General features: G+C 43.5%; 1 protein-coding gene across 1 annotated transcript; it reads right to left on the minus strand.

Moving 5' to 3' along the window:
* Window positions 1-1,127: 1,127 nt before the first annotated feature.
* On the minus strand, window positions 1,128-14,070 carry LOC309383775 (uncharacterized protein). The gene is made up of 3 exons (XM_081936649.1): window positions 13,958-14,070; window positions 6,845-6,966; window positions 1,128-5,501 (listed from the first exon to the last, which is right to left on the minus strand). The coding sequence occupies exons 2-3, from the start codon at window positions 6,960-6,962 to the stop codon at window positions 3,646-3,648; spliced, it is 1,974 nt and encodes a 657-aa protein (XP_081792775.1). The 5' UTR covers window positions 6,963-6,966; window positions 13,958-14,070; the 3' UTR covers window positions 1,128-3,645.
* Between the last annotated feature and the right edge of the window lie 1,281 nt (window positions 14,071-15,351).

A 15,351-nucleotide genomic window follows, 5' to 3' on the forward strand; every position in this document is an offset into this window, starting at 1 on the left:
ATGTGATCACTCAGACTTGACCTTGATTTGATGGCACATAAGGGACTCGGTGGCTCAGTGGCTAAGGCGCTTAGCTTGTCCATCAGAAAGGTCAGCAGTTTGAATCCCTAGCGCCGCACAATGGAGTGAGCTCCTGTTACTTGTCCCAGCTTCTGCCAACCTAGCAGTTCGAAAGCATGTAAAAATGCAAGTAGAAAAATAGGAACCACCTTTGGTGGGAAGGTAACAGCGTTCCGTGCGCCTTCAGCATTTAGTCATGCCGGCCACATGACCACAAGATGTCTTCGGACAGAATTGGCTCTTCGGTTTGAAATGGAGATGAGCACCCCCCCCTAGAGTCGGGAACGACTAGCACATATATGCGAGGGGAGCCTTTACTTTTACCTTTTAATCAAATCAAGCATACTGTATTTTTTCAGGGGTAGTTTTACCTCCTGCTTAGGTTAAATATGCACAATGATCTAGGTCAGGGGTATCAAACTCAAGGCCCGCGGGCTGGATATGGCCCGTGGGGTGCTTAGATCTGGCACACGGAGCCACCCTGGAAACGGCGAAGGACCAGCCTGCGGTGTCTCTGCCAGCGAAAATGGAGCTTGGGAGCGCCATATGCAGCCCTCCCAAGCTCCGTTTTCGCTGGCAGAGGGTTGCAGGAGGCCATCCCTGCTGAAAACAGAGATCGGGAGTCTGTTTTTGCTAGCTGAGCATTTGGGCCGCCACAGGAGCCTCCGACATGAGTGACATCAAGCTGGCCACGCCTACCCCACCCACTCCGAGGTCAACCACAGCCCTGATGCGGCCCTCAATGAAATCGAGTTAGACACCCCTGCTCGAGGTGAACATATAACTTGTTCCACGTTGTCTTAAATGCATTGGAAAGTCCAAGTATAAGTTCTGCATCCCAAAAAGCCCCTCGCCTCATATGATTACGTATAGATTAATTATCACTAGCATCTTTTTCTCCTATGTTAGTAGAACAAGACTTTTCTTTCTTTACTTTCTACATTAAAGACTTAAGTTTTATCAAACCAAGTCAGGAATATATAAAGCTTCAAGTGCCCACATCAGTATGAAAGTCAGAAACAAGTGGTGAAAGTCATCTATGGCACCAATCTTTGTTACATGCTTGCTTTATTTATTTAAATTTTTATAGCCACCCATCTCACTAGTGTGAGTCTGAGCAGCTTACAAGTTAAAAACAACAACAAAAAACCCCTCCAAACATATATAGATAAAAATAATTCGAGCAATAAATCGCAAAAATAAAAGCACAGAAGAATGCCATCCAGACAAACAATGCAATCACCATGCAGGCTCTTCATAGCCATGTCCTCAGGGACTTTTTAAAGGCCAACAAGGTTGGGGCCAAGTTGGCATGGTGGAGGCATAAGAGCAATAGCACTTAGACTTATATACCGCTTCACAATTATTTACAGCCCTTTCTAAGCAGTTTACAGTCAGCCTATTGCCCCCAACAATCTGGGTCCTCATTTTACCGATCTTGGAAGGATGGAAGGTTGACTCAACCTTGAGCCGGTCAGGATTGAACTGCTGGCAGTGGGCAGAGTTAGCCTGCAATACTACGCTCTAACCACTGCACCACCATGGATATACTCTATTTAGCACTATATTTAACAAAAAACCCAAATTAAGCCCCAATAGGAGATTACAGGAATAGGACTTCAGACTAGAGTGTATATCCATCCATCCATCCATCTGTCCGTCTTCCCCATTGACTTGGCTTGTCAGAAGGTCGCAGGAGGGGATCACATGAACCCGGGATACTGCAACCGTCATAAATATGAGTCAGTTGCCAAGCTTAGCTCATACGACCACAGGGATGCTGCAATGGTGATAAGTGTGAAAAAACAGTCACTTTTTTAAAGTGCTGTTGTAATTTCAAAAGGTCGCTAAGTGAAGTGTTGTAAGTCGAGGACTACTTGTCAATACGGCAGCATTTTCTTGCCTTAGTTCAAACATTTGCACATGTTAATGACAGATGTGCGCCCAGGAGTAGGGCCTTCTCTGTGATGGGCCCAGCCCTCTGGAATGACCTCCCCCCAGATATCAGGATAACGACCGATCTCCGTTCCTTCCGCACGAAACTCAAGACCCACCTGTTCCAACTAGCCGGCCTGGCCTAACTAGAACCTTCTAACCTCCCTGGCAATTTTAATATTTTAATATTTTAAAATGAACTTTGGGGTTTTTAAATTGTTTTAACTGTTCTAATTTATTGCTATTTATTTTAACCTAGTGGCTTTCACTTAAATTTGATTGTTAAATATTGATGTTACCTCCTCCATGCCACACTTGTATCTTTGATTTAATTGTATGTCGCCTCGAGTCCCTTTGTGGAGAGGGGGCGACTGATAAATCGAAATAAATAAATAAATAAATAAATAAAGATGAGCAATATTAAGGATGCCTGGTGCTATTATGCAATGCGGCCACAAGGTGGCAGTAATGTCAAATGGATGGAGACACATTCTTGGAAAAAGATCAAAAATGGCTGTCTCTAACTTTCTCACTGGTGCTCCCATGACAATAGTTTCCTCCTTTTTAATATATATTTGTTGTCATTATGACAGATGTTCTCATGACTTCTCCATTGGTGTAAAACCCCCCCCCCCCACAAATCTATATTTAAGCCTTACTCATCTGGGACTTAGCTTATGAGCAGCCTTCACAACACTGCAGCCTACACAACACAGAGGGTTGGACTAGAAGACCTCCAAGGTCCCTTCCAACTCTGCTATTGTATTATTATTACTTAAGCATGCAACGTAAGTCATCTCCTATGTTTGGCTTATATTAAATGTAGTGGTCTTTTTGCTTTGACAAATGAACATTTCCCCCCATATTAGGATATGAACATCAACTAGGCCTTTGAGTACTGCCTAATATAAGGGGTCCCCAACTCCTGCTCCATGGAATGGCCCCGGTCTGTAGCATGCCAGAAATCGGTCAGCACAAACAAATGAAGCCCCATCCATGAGATGCAGGCAGCACACAAAACCATGACTCCTCCCGTCCGTGGATAAACCACCTCCATGGAACAAGTCCCTGGTGCCCAAAAGTGTTGGGAGCCTCTGGCCTAATATGATCCCAAATGAAATTTAAAAACAGGAAAATGAACATAAATGGCAAGGAGTGACTTTTGTACAAAAAGACGCAGTGCAGAACAGTTTTCAATCACACACGTTCACTCTAACAACTATAGGATGTCTGGACTCCAATCACCCCCAGAATTCCCCAGCTGGGCTAACAGATACTGACCTACAGAATCTTAGCTGAAGTGACTAAGAAACATACTGGAACCATAAATGTTAAATTAGTGAGTTTCTTCAATTTCACTCTTCTCAAGGAAGTCAAGAGCACCTACACAAAATGATAGATTTATGATGGTTTAGTTTCTGAGAAATATATAGCTGTCCTGCCTTGCTTTGTGCACTTCCGCTTCACATTTGCCTCTTGGAATTTCCTGATGAGATACTGTGCTAAGACAAAAACTCTTATTCCATGAAAAGAATAATTATGGTGCCTTACTCTGCAAATTTTTGGTAAATAATTGCTGGACTTAGGGCATGACAACTTTTGTCCCATTCTGATCACGAGTAATAATTTTCTCTTCACATTCTTGTCATCTCAAACAATTCCTGGTGGGTTTTCCACACTCCAAATATTCAGTAGTTTCCCCTCTGTGTGAGTCCTCTGATGTCGAATAAGAAGCGTGCTAGAGAAAAAGTTATTTCCACACTCCAAACATTTGAAGGGTTTTTCCCCGGCGTGACGCCGCTGGTGCTTACAAAGAAGTGATCTCTCACTAAAGCCCTTGCCACACTCTGGGCATTTAAAAGGTTTCTCCCCCGTGTGAGTTCGTTCGTGTCTAATCAGGAGGTTACTCCAGGTGAAGCTCTTTCCACACTCCAAGCATTTGTAAGGTTTGTCTCCGGTGTGGGTTCTCACATGAGAAATAAGGATGGAGTTGTGACTGAAATTCTTGCCACACTCCTGGCACTGGAAAGGTTTCTCCCCGGTGTGAATCCTTTTATGAGAGGTGAGGTGTATGTGCTGACGGAAGCTCCTTCCACAATCCGGGCATTTAAACGGCTTCTCGCCCGTGTGAATTCTTCGGTGGGAGATCAGGTGGATGTGCTGACGAAACCTCTTTCCGCACTCCAGGCATTTAAAGGGTTTCTGTCCCGTGTGCATGCCTTGGTGCGCGGTAAGGATCCCACTCTGACTAAAACATTTCCCACAATCCTGGCACTTAAAGGGCTTCTCGCCTGTGTGAATCCGTCGATGTGCCGTAAGGCTTCTGCTCTGACTGAAGCATTTCCCACACTCCGGACACTTGTACGGTTTCTCCCCTGTGTGGCTTATCTGGTGCCTAATAAGATTCGTGCTGTCGACGAAGCTCTTGTCGCATTCCAAGCATTTGTAGGGTTTCTCCCCGGTGTGGATTCTTTTATGTCGAATGAGTTCAGAGCTGCGACTGAAGCTTTTCTCGCACTCGGGACATTTAAAGGGTTTCTCCCCCGTGTGGGTTCTTTCATGTCGAACCAGTTCGGAGCTGTGACCAAAATTCTTTGCGCACGAGAGGCATTTAAACGGTTTCTCTCCCGTGTGGGTCCTTTCGTGCCGAATCAGGTGCGAACTCTGGCTGAAGGTCTTCCCACACTCTTGGCACCGGAAGGGTTTCTCTCCTGTGTGGGTTCTCTTGTGAGAAGTCAGATGTATATGTTGACGGAAACTCTTCCCGCACTCCGGACACCGGAAGGGTTTCTCTCCCGTGTGGATTCTCTCGTGGGAGGTAAGGTGTATGAGCTGGCGGAACCTCTTCCCGCACTCCAGGCATGGGAACGGCTTTTGTCCCGTGTGCATGGCTTGGTGCGCCGTGAGAATGCCGCTTTGGCTGAAGCACTTCCTGCACTCTGAACATTGATAGGGTTTCTCTCCGGTGTGGCTCCTCTGGTGGGAAGTGAGAATGCTGCTGTTACTGAAACACTTCCCGCACTCCAAGCATTTGTAAGGCTTCTCTCCCGTGTGGCTCCTTTGATGGGAAGTGAGGTTTCTGCTTTGGCTGAAGCTCTTTCTGCACTGGGGGCATTCGTAGGGTTTCTCTCCTGCATGAACACTTTCGTGCCTAATCAGTTCGGAGTTCCTACTAAAACTCTTCCCGCATTCAAGACATTGAAATGGCTTCTCTCCTGGGTGGGTTTTCCAATGCATGTTCCTATCTGACGTTTCATCCCAAGTTTCTACATAGGAAGAAGCCTCGTGGTTTTTTCCATCTTTTGGAAGGTCTGGGTGGGCTGAAATTTCATGGACACCTATGTCCAAATTAGCGAAAGGTACATTCCTTTCACCAATCAGGTTTCCGTTTTCCTTCATTGCCCCTGAATTTTCAAAAGTGTCTTCTACATCTTGGCATGTGTAACTGTTCTCCAGCACAGATTTTGACAGCTCTCTATCATTTCTTCTGATCCACACCTGCCCATCTGAAATGAAGAGAAACATCTGATGTAAGTCAAAGTCCAGCTGAGGAATGAGTACAGTCAGCTACTTAAACCAGATAACTAACTCTACACCCTGTCTTGAAAAAAATATTTAAAGGAACAACCTGCTGTCCAATTCATTAATTCTAGACATGAGTTAGTGTTTGCTTGACAAGAACTCCATCTCCAATGTCTGTCCTGACTAGCTTCTTTGAAAGTCTCCACTCTCAAATAATTAGGAAACTTTCTCTATAAACAACTCAGTATTCGACAAAGGCCCCGATTCCTGGAGGTGAAGTTGGCTCAACTACTTGAAGGGTATAAAGGGCTGCACAAGGACATTTAAGAGTATGAAGCAAGTTTTGACAGCCAGTTTGGTTTTGTGACTTAGCCACCAGGCTAGAAAGCAGGAGAATGTGAGTTCAAGCCCTCCTTAGCCATGACAGCCAGCTGGGTGACTTTGGGCCAGTCACTTTCTCTCAGGCCACTCCGCCCCACAGGGTTGTTGTCGTGGGGAAAATAGGAGGCAGTTGTGTTGGACGTAGTTGCCGCCTTGATTTATTTGTAAAAACAATAAAGGCAGGATACCAATAAGTAAAGAAAAATGAGATAGACAGACAGACAGACAGATAGATATGGATGGATGGATGGATGGATGGATGGACGGACAGAGATGATGTATGATGTATGAATGGATGGATGGATAGATAGATGATTAGATGAGAGAGATATGGATGGATGAATGGATGGATTGATGGATGGATAGATGGATGCAGATAAATGGATAGATAGATAGATGAAACAGGTGGAGAGAGTGAGGGAGAGAGATATTAGATAATCTCTCACTGGTAAACAATTCACGGTGTCCACACAGTGTGTATCCCCTGTACATTTTCTCCTTCCCAAAATACCAGAACCAGAGGTCACGCAATGAAATTAAATCTTGAAAAAAAAACAGGACAGACAACAGGAAGTCTGCAACATACTTTGATTATGAATCCGACTTTGAATTCAACAATTCAATTTTGCTACCACGAAACGTGTTGCCGGCTCTCCGATTGGCCGGCTTCAAACAAGAGGTGAGCCAATTTATGGAAGCCATGGAGATCAATGACTATTAGTTGTGATGACAGACTGACGCCCTCTGAAGGTCGTATGCTGGGATACTGGTAGGCTTCCTTGTGCAATTGGCTGTGAGAATAGATTGCTAGACTAGATAAGCTAAGGGCTTGATCCAGCATGTTCTTCTTATATTATTTTTTTTCTTGTTCCTCTGGCATTTCTAGCCTTTTTTCTCTCTCCTGCTTTTACTAGCACATCTTTTCTCTCCCACTCGGAATGCTTACGTTCCTCCGCCACATTCTGGAAGGGGATACTATTGTAGGTCCTTCCAGCTGAAGCTACAGGACTTCCCTGTGATAAGAGGCCTCCTTTTTGGAATGGGTCCACGGCAGAAGCTTCCATGCTCCTGTAAGGTTTGGAAACAACAGAAAGAAAGTGAATTGGGCGCCTGGGATGAAGAGATCACTCACTAAGCAATATTGTTGCCGAAAATGACAGGCTTTAGACTTCTCAGGATACAGGAGGAGTTTATTTGGCAGCCAGGTTCAGAAAGTTAGCACATGGCTAACATTGCAAATTCTGAACAACCTTCTTTATCAAAGCACGCATTCTTATACATTCTCAAAGACAGCGTAACACGGAAACACTTAACTCATTTCTTATTGGTTACCTTGAGGAAAAAGCCTTATAAGGAGATGGGGGGGTCTTACTTCTCCTTTTGTTACAGGTATGGACTACGTGCCATTAACGAACTTTAATTGAACCTTGTGGTTTTGGACTTTTGACATAGGGACGTTGGCTAGAACATCTTGTGGTTAGAGGCTGATGACATTTCCCTGTCCCTTTAAGCAAGCTTCTAACTGTCCCTTTTATGCCACGTCTTCATTCTTATATTTTAATCCATATTTTATTCTACTTTATCATATCTGGCAAGTCTGAAAAGAAACAAAAAAGAATCTGCAAATAAGGTGTATGGAGAGAATAAAATATATATTGTTGGAAGGAATATCCACCTGGTTCAGCTTCGAAGCGAGGAGAAAGACACTGGAAACATGGAGGCTGGTTGGAAAGAGGGTTTAATGGTGAACAGAACCACCCAACATATGGGCCTGGTGCAGCTGGACACATGGAGTTGAGAGTGACGGGTTTTTATAGCTTCTCTTGGGCTTTGCACTTGAACTTCCTGTTCCTGCACAAGAACATGTAGTCTATTGGTTCTTGTCAGACTCCTGTGGGGTCATGTTTGTCTGAGCTGACAGGTTTGGTTGAAGCTTGCTGGGGGATGCCATGTTCTTAGGAGATTGCAATGCAGTGAGCTCTGTGTCTTCTGCTAAATGGTATTATTGTGTCCTAAAGGGTCATGTCTTATTCCCATCACCCTGGAGCTGAAGGCCTTTTGTCTTGTAGATAGGCTGGCCCAGTCCTGCTGGGGCTATTAAGAAAGGTGGGGGTTGCTTTCCAAGAGCATGTTTCTCCTTTAGGGAAATATAATGTCCTGCCTTTTTAAAAATATTTCTCAAAATATTTCATTCTTCTAGGAGAGGGGTGGGTGCTAACTTTGTACAATATATATTCAGGTTTATCCTTAGGAAACTTACAGTTATTTAATACAGATGGATCATGTTGGCAAGCATTTATCCATTCACTCCTAAGGAATTAAGATGGATGTGATGACACCTCTTTCATTAAAAGCCAGTTGAGCTTGGCCTCAATATATCTTGAATGCATATATACCCAGAAGGTGAATGGACATCGAATCAACCACATGCAGTTGTAGGAAGCACACACACACACACACACACACACACACACACACACACACACACACACACCAGAAAGAAGGCTTTCTTAGGATCAAATAATTCACATCTCTCCAGTGCCCGGAAAACCCTCCAGGTAGTCCCTCCAATGATTAAGTTTTATGAATGAGATACTTTTAGATCTATTGAGAAAACTGGAGTATTCCATTCAGTATCCATTTACAGAAATCCAGGCCAGCCTTTCACAAACAAAATGCCTTCAGCCACTCTTTCCCCAGGCTGGAGCTGATGGGCTTACGAATGTAGATTCCTCTCATCCAAATTCTAAGGACAGGGCATGATCTTTAGGACATAATAGGATTTACCCACCACCATTAGAATAGCAAAAGTTATAAGGCTCACTAAATTGCACAACCCCCTGGAGCATCTCAATCGCCAAACCCCAGAACCCTGTCAAAATCCACCCATCCACTCAGCCATTTTGTCAGCCACCCCAGAAACATGTTGCCGCCACTGACGTTTCCAGAAAGCCAAATAAGCAGAGACCTTCTTTCCTTGTAGCCAGCCTCCATTTTATTTCCAGCGGTTTTTCCCCCCTTCTGGCTTGGGACAGGACTGGATTTTTTTCTTCCAACACAGTTATGTTCGCAACAACATACAGAATTTTGCCCTTGTCTTTCTTCCCAGATGTTTTTGGACTTCCTAGTTCATCTTACCAATGTGAAATTTCTTGGTGATGATCTCCTCTCAGAGTACTAACCAGAGCCAACCCTGTTTGGCCTTTTGAAAGAAGCTAGAGGCCCATATTGTCATCAACCACTAAAAGCCTCTTTCCTCCCCCCTTCAGACAAAGGCTTTCAAATAAATTTAGGCAGAACTGACCCCTTCTAATGTAAATGAGTTTACAAGCTGAGTTGCAGTCTTGAAAGCAAGATTTGGGGCTGACTCTGAGAGAAGCAAATCCCTTCTTCCTTTTGTTGGAAGAAATATCCCTCTGGTTCAGTTCCAAGCTGGGAGAAAAGACACTGGAAATAACATGGAGTCCGACTGGAAATGTTAGCACCCAAACCTCTCCTAGGAAAAAGAAATATTTTAGGAAATATTAAAAAGGCAGAATATTATATTTCCTGGGATGAGAAAAGGAGAAACATGTTTTAAAGACACAGCAGCTCCCTGCAGCTCTCTGCCCCCCCCCCTTTGTCAATGGGCCATTAAGGCCTGAGCCAGTCTATTCTACATAACAAAGATCTACCTACTTCAGCCAGAGCCATAATAGGAATCCCAAAGCCCTTTCATTACATCACCACCAAACAAGGCTCAAAACTTGAACTCAAAACCTACAGAGTTGCCCCTGCATGGCCCCATGGGAGTCTGACAACCAATCAGAACACAAGCTCAAATTCAAAAGTCCAGAGAGGGCATAAAACTCAGGGACCTCAGCATCTCTTCCCCTTTTTTTCTCTTCAGCGAACATCATCAAGGCAGGTGATTCCTGTCCACCATTAAAAAAACCATCTTTCCAAACAGCCACCATATTTCCAGTGTCTTTCTCCCTATCTGGAACTGAACCCAGAAGGACATTTCTTCCCAACAGAAAGATTCTGTTTATTGGTGAACAGAACCACCTGGGCTTCTGGTTCTGGGGCAACTGACCAATTAGATAGATGATTGGCAGGATTTTTATACAGATCCTGAAATGCTACTTGGGGGGGGGGAGTTGTGCAATGAAGGGGCTTGTGTTGTGAAAGGATGTTGGGCAATTCCCATTGCGGCTAATGGCTTTCTTCGTGTGCTGGATCTTGGGTGAGGGGGCTGCTGTGCTTCGTTAGCTGTCAAACTTTGCAGCAAGGCTTTTCAAAATAGCCCGTCTTGAATGGATTTCTGCCCACAGTATTTGCTTTGCTTATGAATGGAGCCATCTATACAATAATAATACAATACAATAGTAGAGTTGGAAGGGACCTTGGAGGTCTTCTAGTCCAACCCCCTGCCTAGGCAGGAAACCCTATACCGTTTCAGACAAATAGCTATCCAACATCTTCTTAAAGACTTCCAGTGTTGGGGCATTCACAACTTCTGGAGGCAAGCTGTTCCACTGATTAATTGTTCTCACTGTCAGGAAATTTCTCCTCAGTTCTAAGTTGCTTCTCTCCTTGATTAGTTTCCACCCATTGCTTCTTGTTCTACCCTCAGGTGCTTTGGAGAATAGTTTGACTCCCTCTTCTTTGTGGCAACCTCTGAGATATTGGAATAATGCTATCATGTCTCCCCTAGTCCTTCTTTCTCTTAAGCTAAACATACCCAGTTCCTGCAACCGTTCTTCATATGTTTTAGTCTCCAGTCCCCTAATCATCTTTGTTGCTCTTCTCTGCACTCTTTCTAGAGTCTCCACGTCTTTTTTACATCGTGGCGACCAGAACTGAATGCAGTATTCCAAGTGTGGCCTTACCAAGGCATTATAAAGTGGTATTAACACTTCACGTGATCTTGATTCTATCCCTCTGTTGATGCAGCCTAGAACTGTGTTGGCTTTTTTGGCAGCTGCTGCACACTGCTGGCTCATATTTAAATGGTTGTCCACTAGGACTCCAAGATCCCTTTCACAGTTACTACTACTGAGTAAGGTATCACCTATACTGTACCTGTGCATTCCGTTTTTGTTGCCTAAATGTAGAACCTTACTCTTTTCACCATTGAATTTCATTTTATTAGATAGTGCCCAATGTTCAAGTTTGTCAAGATCCTTCTGTATCTTAAGCCTATCTTCTGGAGTGTTGGCTATTCCTGCCAGCTTGGTATCATCTGCAAATTTGATGAGTTCCCCATTTATTCCCTCATCCAAATCATTGATGAAGATGTTGAAGAGTACTGGGCCTAAAACAGAGCCTTGGGGTACTCCACTGCATACTTCCCTCCATGTAGATGCAGTTCCATTGAGGACTACCCGTTGAGTGCGGTTGGTCAGCCAGTTACCAATCCATCTGGTGGTGATGCTGTCTAACCCACATTCTTCTACTTTATCTAGTAGTAGGTTATGGTCTACCTTATCAAAAGCCTTACTGAAGTCCAAGTAAACTATATCAACGGCATTCCTCTGGTCCACTAATTTTGTCACATTATCAAAGAATGCAATAAGATTAGTCTGGCATGATCTGTTTTTGACAAATCCATGTTGGCTTTTGGCTATTACTTTGTTTGCTTCTAGGTGTTCGCAAATTCGTTGCTTGATTATTTTTTCCAGAATCTTTCCTGGTATTGAGGTTAGGCTGATAGGTCTGTAGTTCCCTGGATCTAATTTTTTCCCTTTTTTGAAGATGGGAACCACATCAGCTCTTTTCCAGTCCTCTGGTAGTTCCCCGGTGTTCCAGGATCTCTGAAAGATATAATTCAGTGGTTCTGAGATCTCGTCTGCTAGTTCCTTCAGAACTCTGGGGTGTAATCCATCCGGTCCTGGTGATTTGAACTCATCTAGGGTAGACAGGTGCTCACTTACCATTTTCTTCCCTATTTCAATTTGTGTTCCTAATTTTGTGGTGCTGCTTTTGATAGGTTGGACTGTTTTATCCCTTTGTGTAAAGACAGATGCAAAACATGAGTTAAATAGTTCTGCTTTCTCCCTGTTGCTTGTCACCTTCTTGCCACTTTCTCCTAGCAATGGACCAATTGTTTCCTTAACTTTTTTCTTGTTTTTAACATGTTGGAAGAAGCTTTTTTTGTTAATTTTTACTTTTGTGGCAAGCCTTTCTTCATTGTGAGCCTTAGCTTTCCTCACTTCATCTTTACAGGCTCGGGCTATTTGCTGATATTGTGCCTTAGTTATGTCCCCCTCCTTCCACTTTTTATACTTACTTTTTTTGTCTTTCAGTTTGTCAGATAGTTGTTTATGCAGCCATGCTGGTTTCTTTTGGGAGCTGTTGTTTTTCTTCTTCATTGGTATTGTGTTAGACTGGGCTTTTCTAATCTCATTTTTCAAAATTTCCCAAGCTTCTTGAGTTGTTTTCCCCTCGAGGATTCTCATCCATGGAATTTTTCCCAAGCTCTCTCTAAGTTTATTGAAATTAGCTTTCTTAAAGTCCAAGACTCTAGTTTGACTTTGTTCTACTACTTGTGTTTGGATAATGTTGAATTCCAATATTGCATGGTCACTTGCCCCCAGGGTTCCTATGACTTCAACACCTTCTATCATTTCTTCTCTGTTAGTGAGAATTAAGTCCAGTATGGCTGATCCCCTTGTTTCCTTCTCTACTTTTTGGAAAACAAAGTTGTCTGCTAGGTTTGTTAGGAACCTGTTGGATCTTCCACTTGGTGCAGAGTTTGTTTCCCAGTTGATGTCAGGGTAGTTAAAATCTCCCATTACTATTGTGGTGTGCTTCCTACATACCTTAGTTAGCTGACTAGCAAAAAGTTCATCTTCTTCCTCTGCTTGGTTGGGTGGCCTGTAGTATAGACCTATGGCAATGTCATTTCCCCCACAACCTTTAATATTGACCCAAATGCATTCAAGATAGTTCTCATTATTGTTGTGCTCTATTTCTGTAGAGACATAGTTATTTCTTATATATAGTGCAACTCCACCTCCTCTTTTATTTGGTCTATTTCTTTTAAATAATTTAAATCCTTCTAGCTGTATGTTCCATTTGTCAGTTTCATCCCACCAAGTTTCTGTAATGGCAATAATATCATATCTGCCCTCTTTTACTTGAATTTCTAATTCTCCCTGTTTATTCCTCATGCTCTGTGCATTGGTATATAGACATTTGAGTCCATTTTGATTGACCTTGTGTTTACTGTCTACATAACCTGTATTATGCCTGACTGCCCCTATTTTCTTGCCACTTGTGTGATTCATGCACATGGTATGACAATCACTATTACATGCTTGGTTTTGCTTGACAGCAGGAGTGATAATCTTACCCACACACACATCTATGTTACATGCATTTATAACCCTATGAATTTTAGTTTGCTGGGGACAGAGATGTTCTGTATCTATTAATTCTCTGTCCCCGCTCTTCAGTTTAAATGTTTATCAAGAAAATCTGTGAATTTAATGCCAAGTAACTCAGTTCCTTTCTTGGATGGGTGCAACCCATCTCTTTTGTACAGTTTTTCATTGGACCAGCTACAGGCTTCATGACTAATAAAACCAAAGCCTTCACTATCTAGATAGTTGGCTTCCTCTTTCCATTAGCTCTTTATCTCCTTCAGGGCTGGCACCTGCTGTGGGCTATTGCTAAAGACTCGGGGGCTGCTTTCTGCTTCCAAAAAACATGATTTTCCATTTCTCCTTTAAGGAAATATAATATTCGGCCTTTTATATTTAATAGTTCCCAAAACATTTCATTCTTGGTGTGTGTATGTGTCTGTGCGGCTTCACACACTTTTAAAGGTGCAGCCTGCATCTTTGCGCATTTGATGACAAGGAAAATCCCTTCTCAAAACAAAACCAGAGTGACTTTTGCAATAAAGGAAGAGGAGCCTGGGATGGATTTATTGCAAAAGGCGTGGGGAAGGGGGGGCAGGCGTGGACCCTGTCCCTCTCTGCCTTTTCATTTCTCAGCCTTCTCTGGACTGGCTGGGCTTTTGTGCATTGCAAGCTCCCTCCTGCCTTCCCTTCTCCAGCCAAGCACAACTTACCAGCTATGGGGACAGCTGCGCTCCTGAATGCTAATCTCTCCAGAACGGCTCAGCTTCCATAGAAAAGCAAAGCCGAGAAAGGGGGGGAGTATGAAGGGGGGGGGGGGAGGGAAGAAGGAGGATACAGCCGGAAATGGGTTTTCATCTGTCTCCCCCCCCCATTGCCCCCCTAATGCCTTTCTAGGACTGTTTTGTTCACTCTGTTTAACCCTTGGAGGAAAGCTAGCAACTCTATTCTCTTCTGTCGCGGGGGAGGAGGGGAGAGGAGGAAGAAAGAGAGAGAGAGAGGGAGGGAGGGAGAGAAGAACAGGGAGAGAGAGAAAGAGAAAGAGGGAGGGAGAGAGAAAGAGACAGGGTGAGAGAGAGGGATGGAGAGAGGGAGAAAGAGAAAGAGGGAGGGAGAAAGAGAGAGAGAGAGGGAGGAAGAGGGGCGAAGAGAGAAATAGAGGAAAAAATGGGATCAGTTTGGACGAGGTGGGTGCACGCAAGGTTGAAGCGCAGCGATTTGGCTCCTGAGCCCAAGAAGAAACTTTCTACCCCAAACAAAACAATAAAGAAAATTCCGTAGCCTGAAAATTTGGGAGCTTGGAAACCGGGTGGCTGCTTAGGTTGCGCTCTTTTTCCATCTCTGCCTCATGTCTCTGCAGATTCTCAGTCAACCAGATCGTGGTTTTCCAAAAAGTGGTTTCTTCTCCAAACCCCCAAAACTTTCACCTTAGACTGTCTACTGTTGACCTCACCCCCTTCCTAAGAGGTCTGTAAGGGGCCTGCAAAAGTGCACCAACCTGCCTACCGTCCCTGTCCTAATGGTCCCTTTTATTCATACCATTTCATGTAGTCATAATCATGTCTATACTTAGATCTGTTATCTAATTCATATTTGGCAAAATAAATAAAATAAATAAAGTACTTTTTCAAGAGGCGATTGGACTTTCAACTCTTCAGAGCTGAAGAAGCTTCTTGGAGGAGAAAAGAAACATCTTCAAAGAAAAACCAGAAAGTCCAGTCGACTCTTGAAAAAGCACCTTTGGGACATCTCTGCTGTATTTCCCGCCTGAAAAAGGGTAGGGACTGATTTTTAGGTATTGTACAATGCAGTCTAGCAATTGGCAAAATCTGATGGATAGGATGAGACAGGATAGGATAGAATAGGATTAAGTAGAGAAGAGAAGAGAAGAGAAGAGAGAGGAGAGGAGAGAGGAGAGGAGAGAGGAGAGAGAGGAGAATAATATAAAGAATAGAATAATAGAATAGAATAAAAAATAGAATAGAATAAGAATTACAATAGAATAATAGAATAGAATTTAGAATAGAATAGAATTCTTTATTGGTTAGGTCTGATTGGACACTCACAAGGAATTTGTCTCCGGTGCATACGCTCCTAGTGTGCATAT

Source organism: Natrix helvetica (genome assembly GCF_964273705.1).
Source record: "Natrix helvetica genome assembly, chromosome: 1".
Classification (NCBI taxonomy): domain Eukaryota; kingdom Metazoa; phylum Chordata; class Lepidosauria; order Squamata; family Natricidae; genus Natrix; species Natrix helvetica.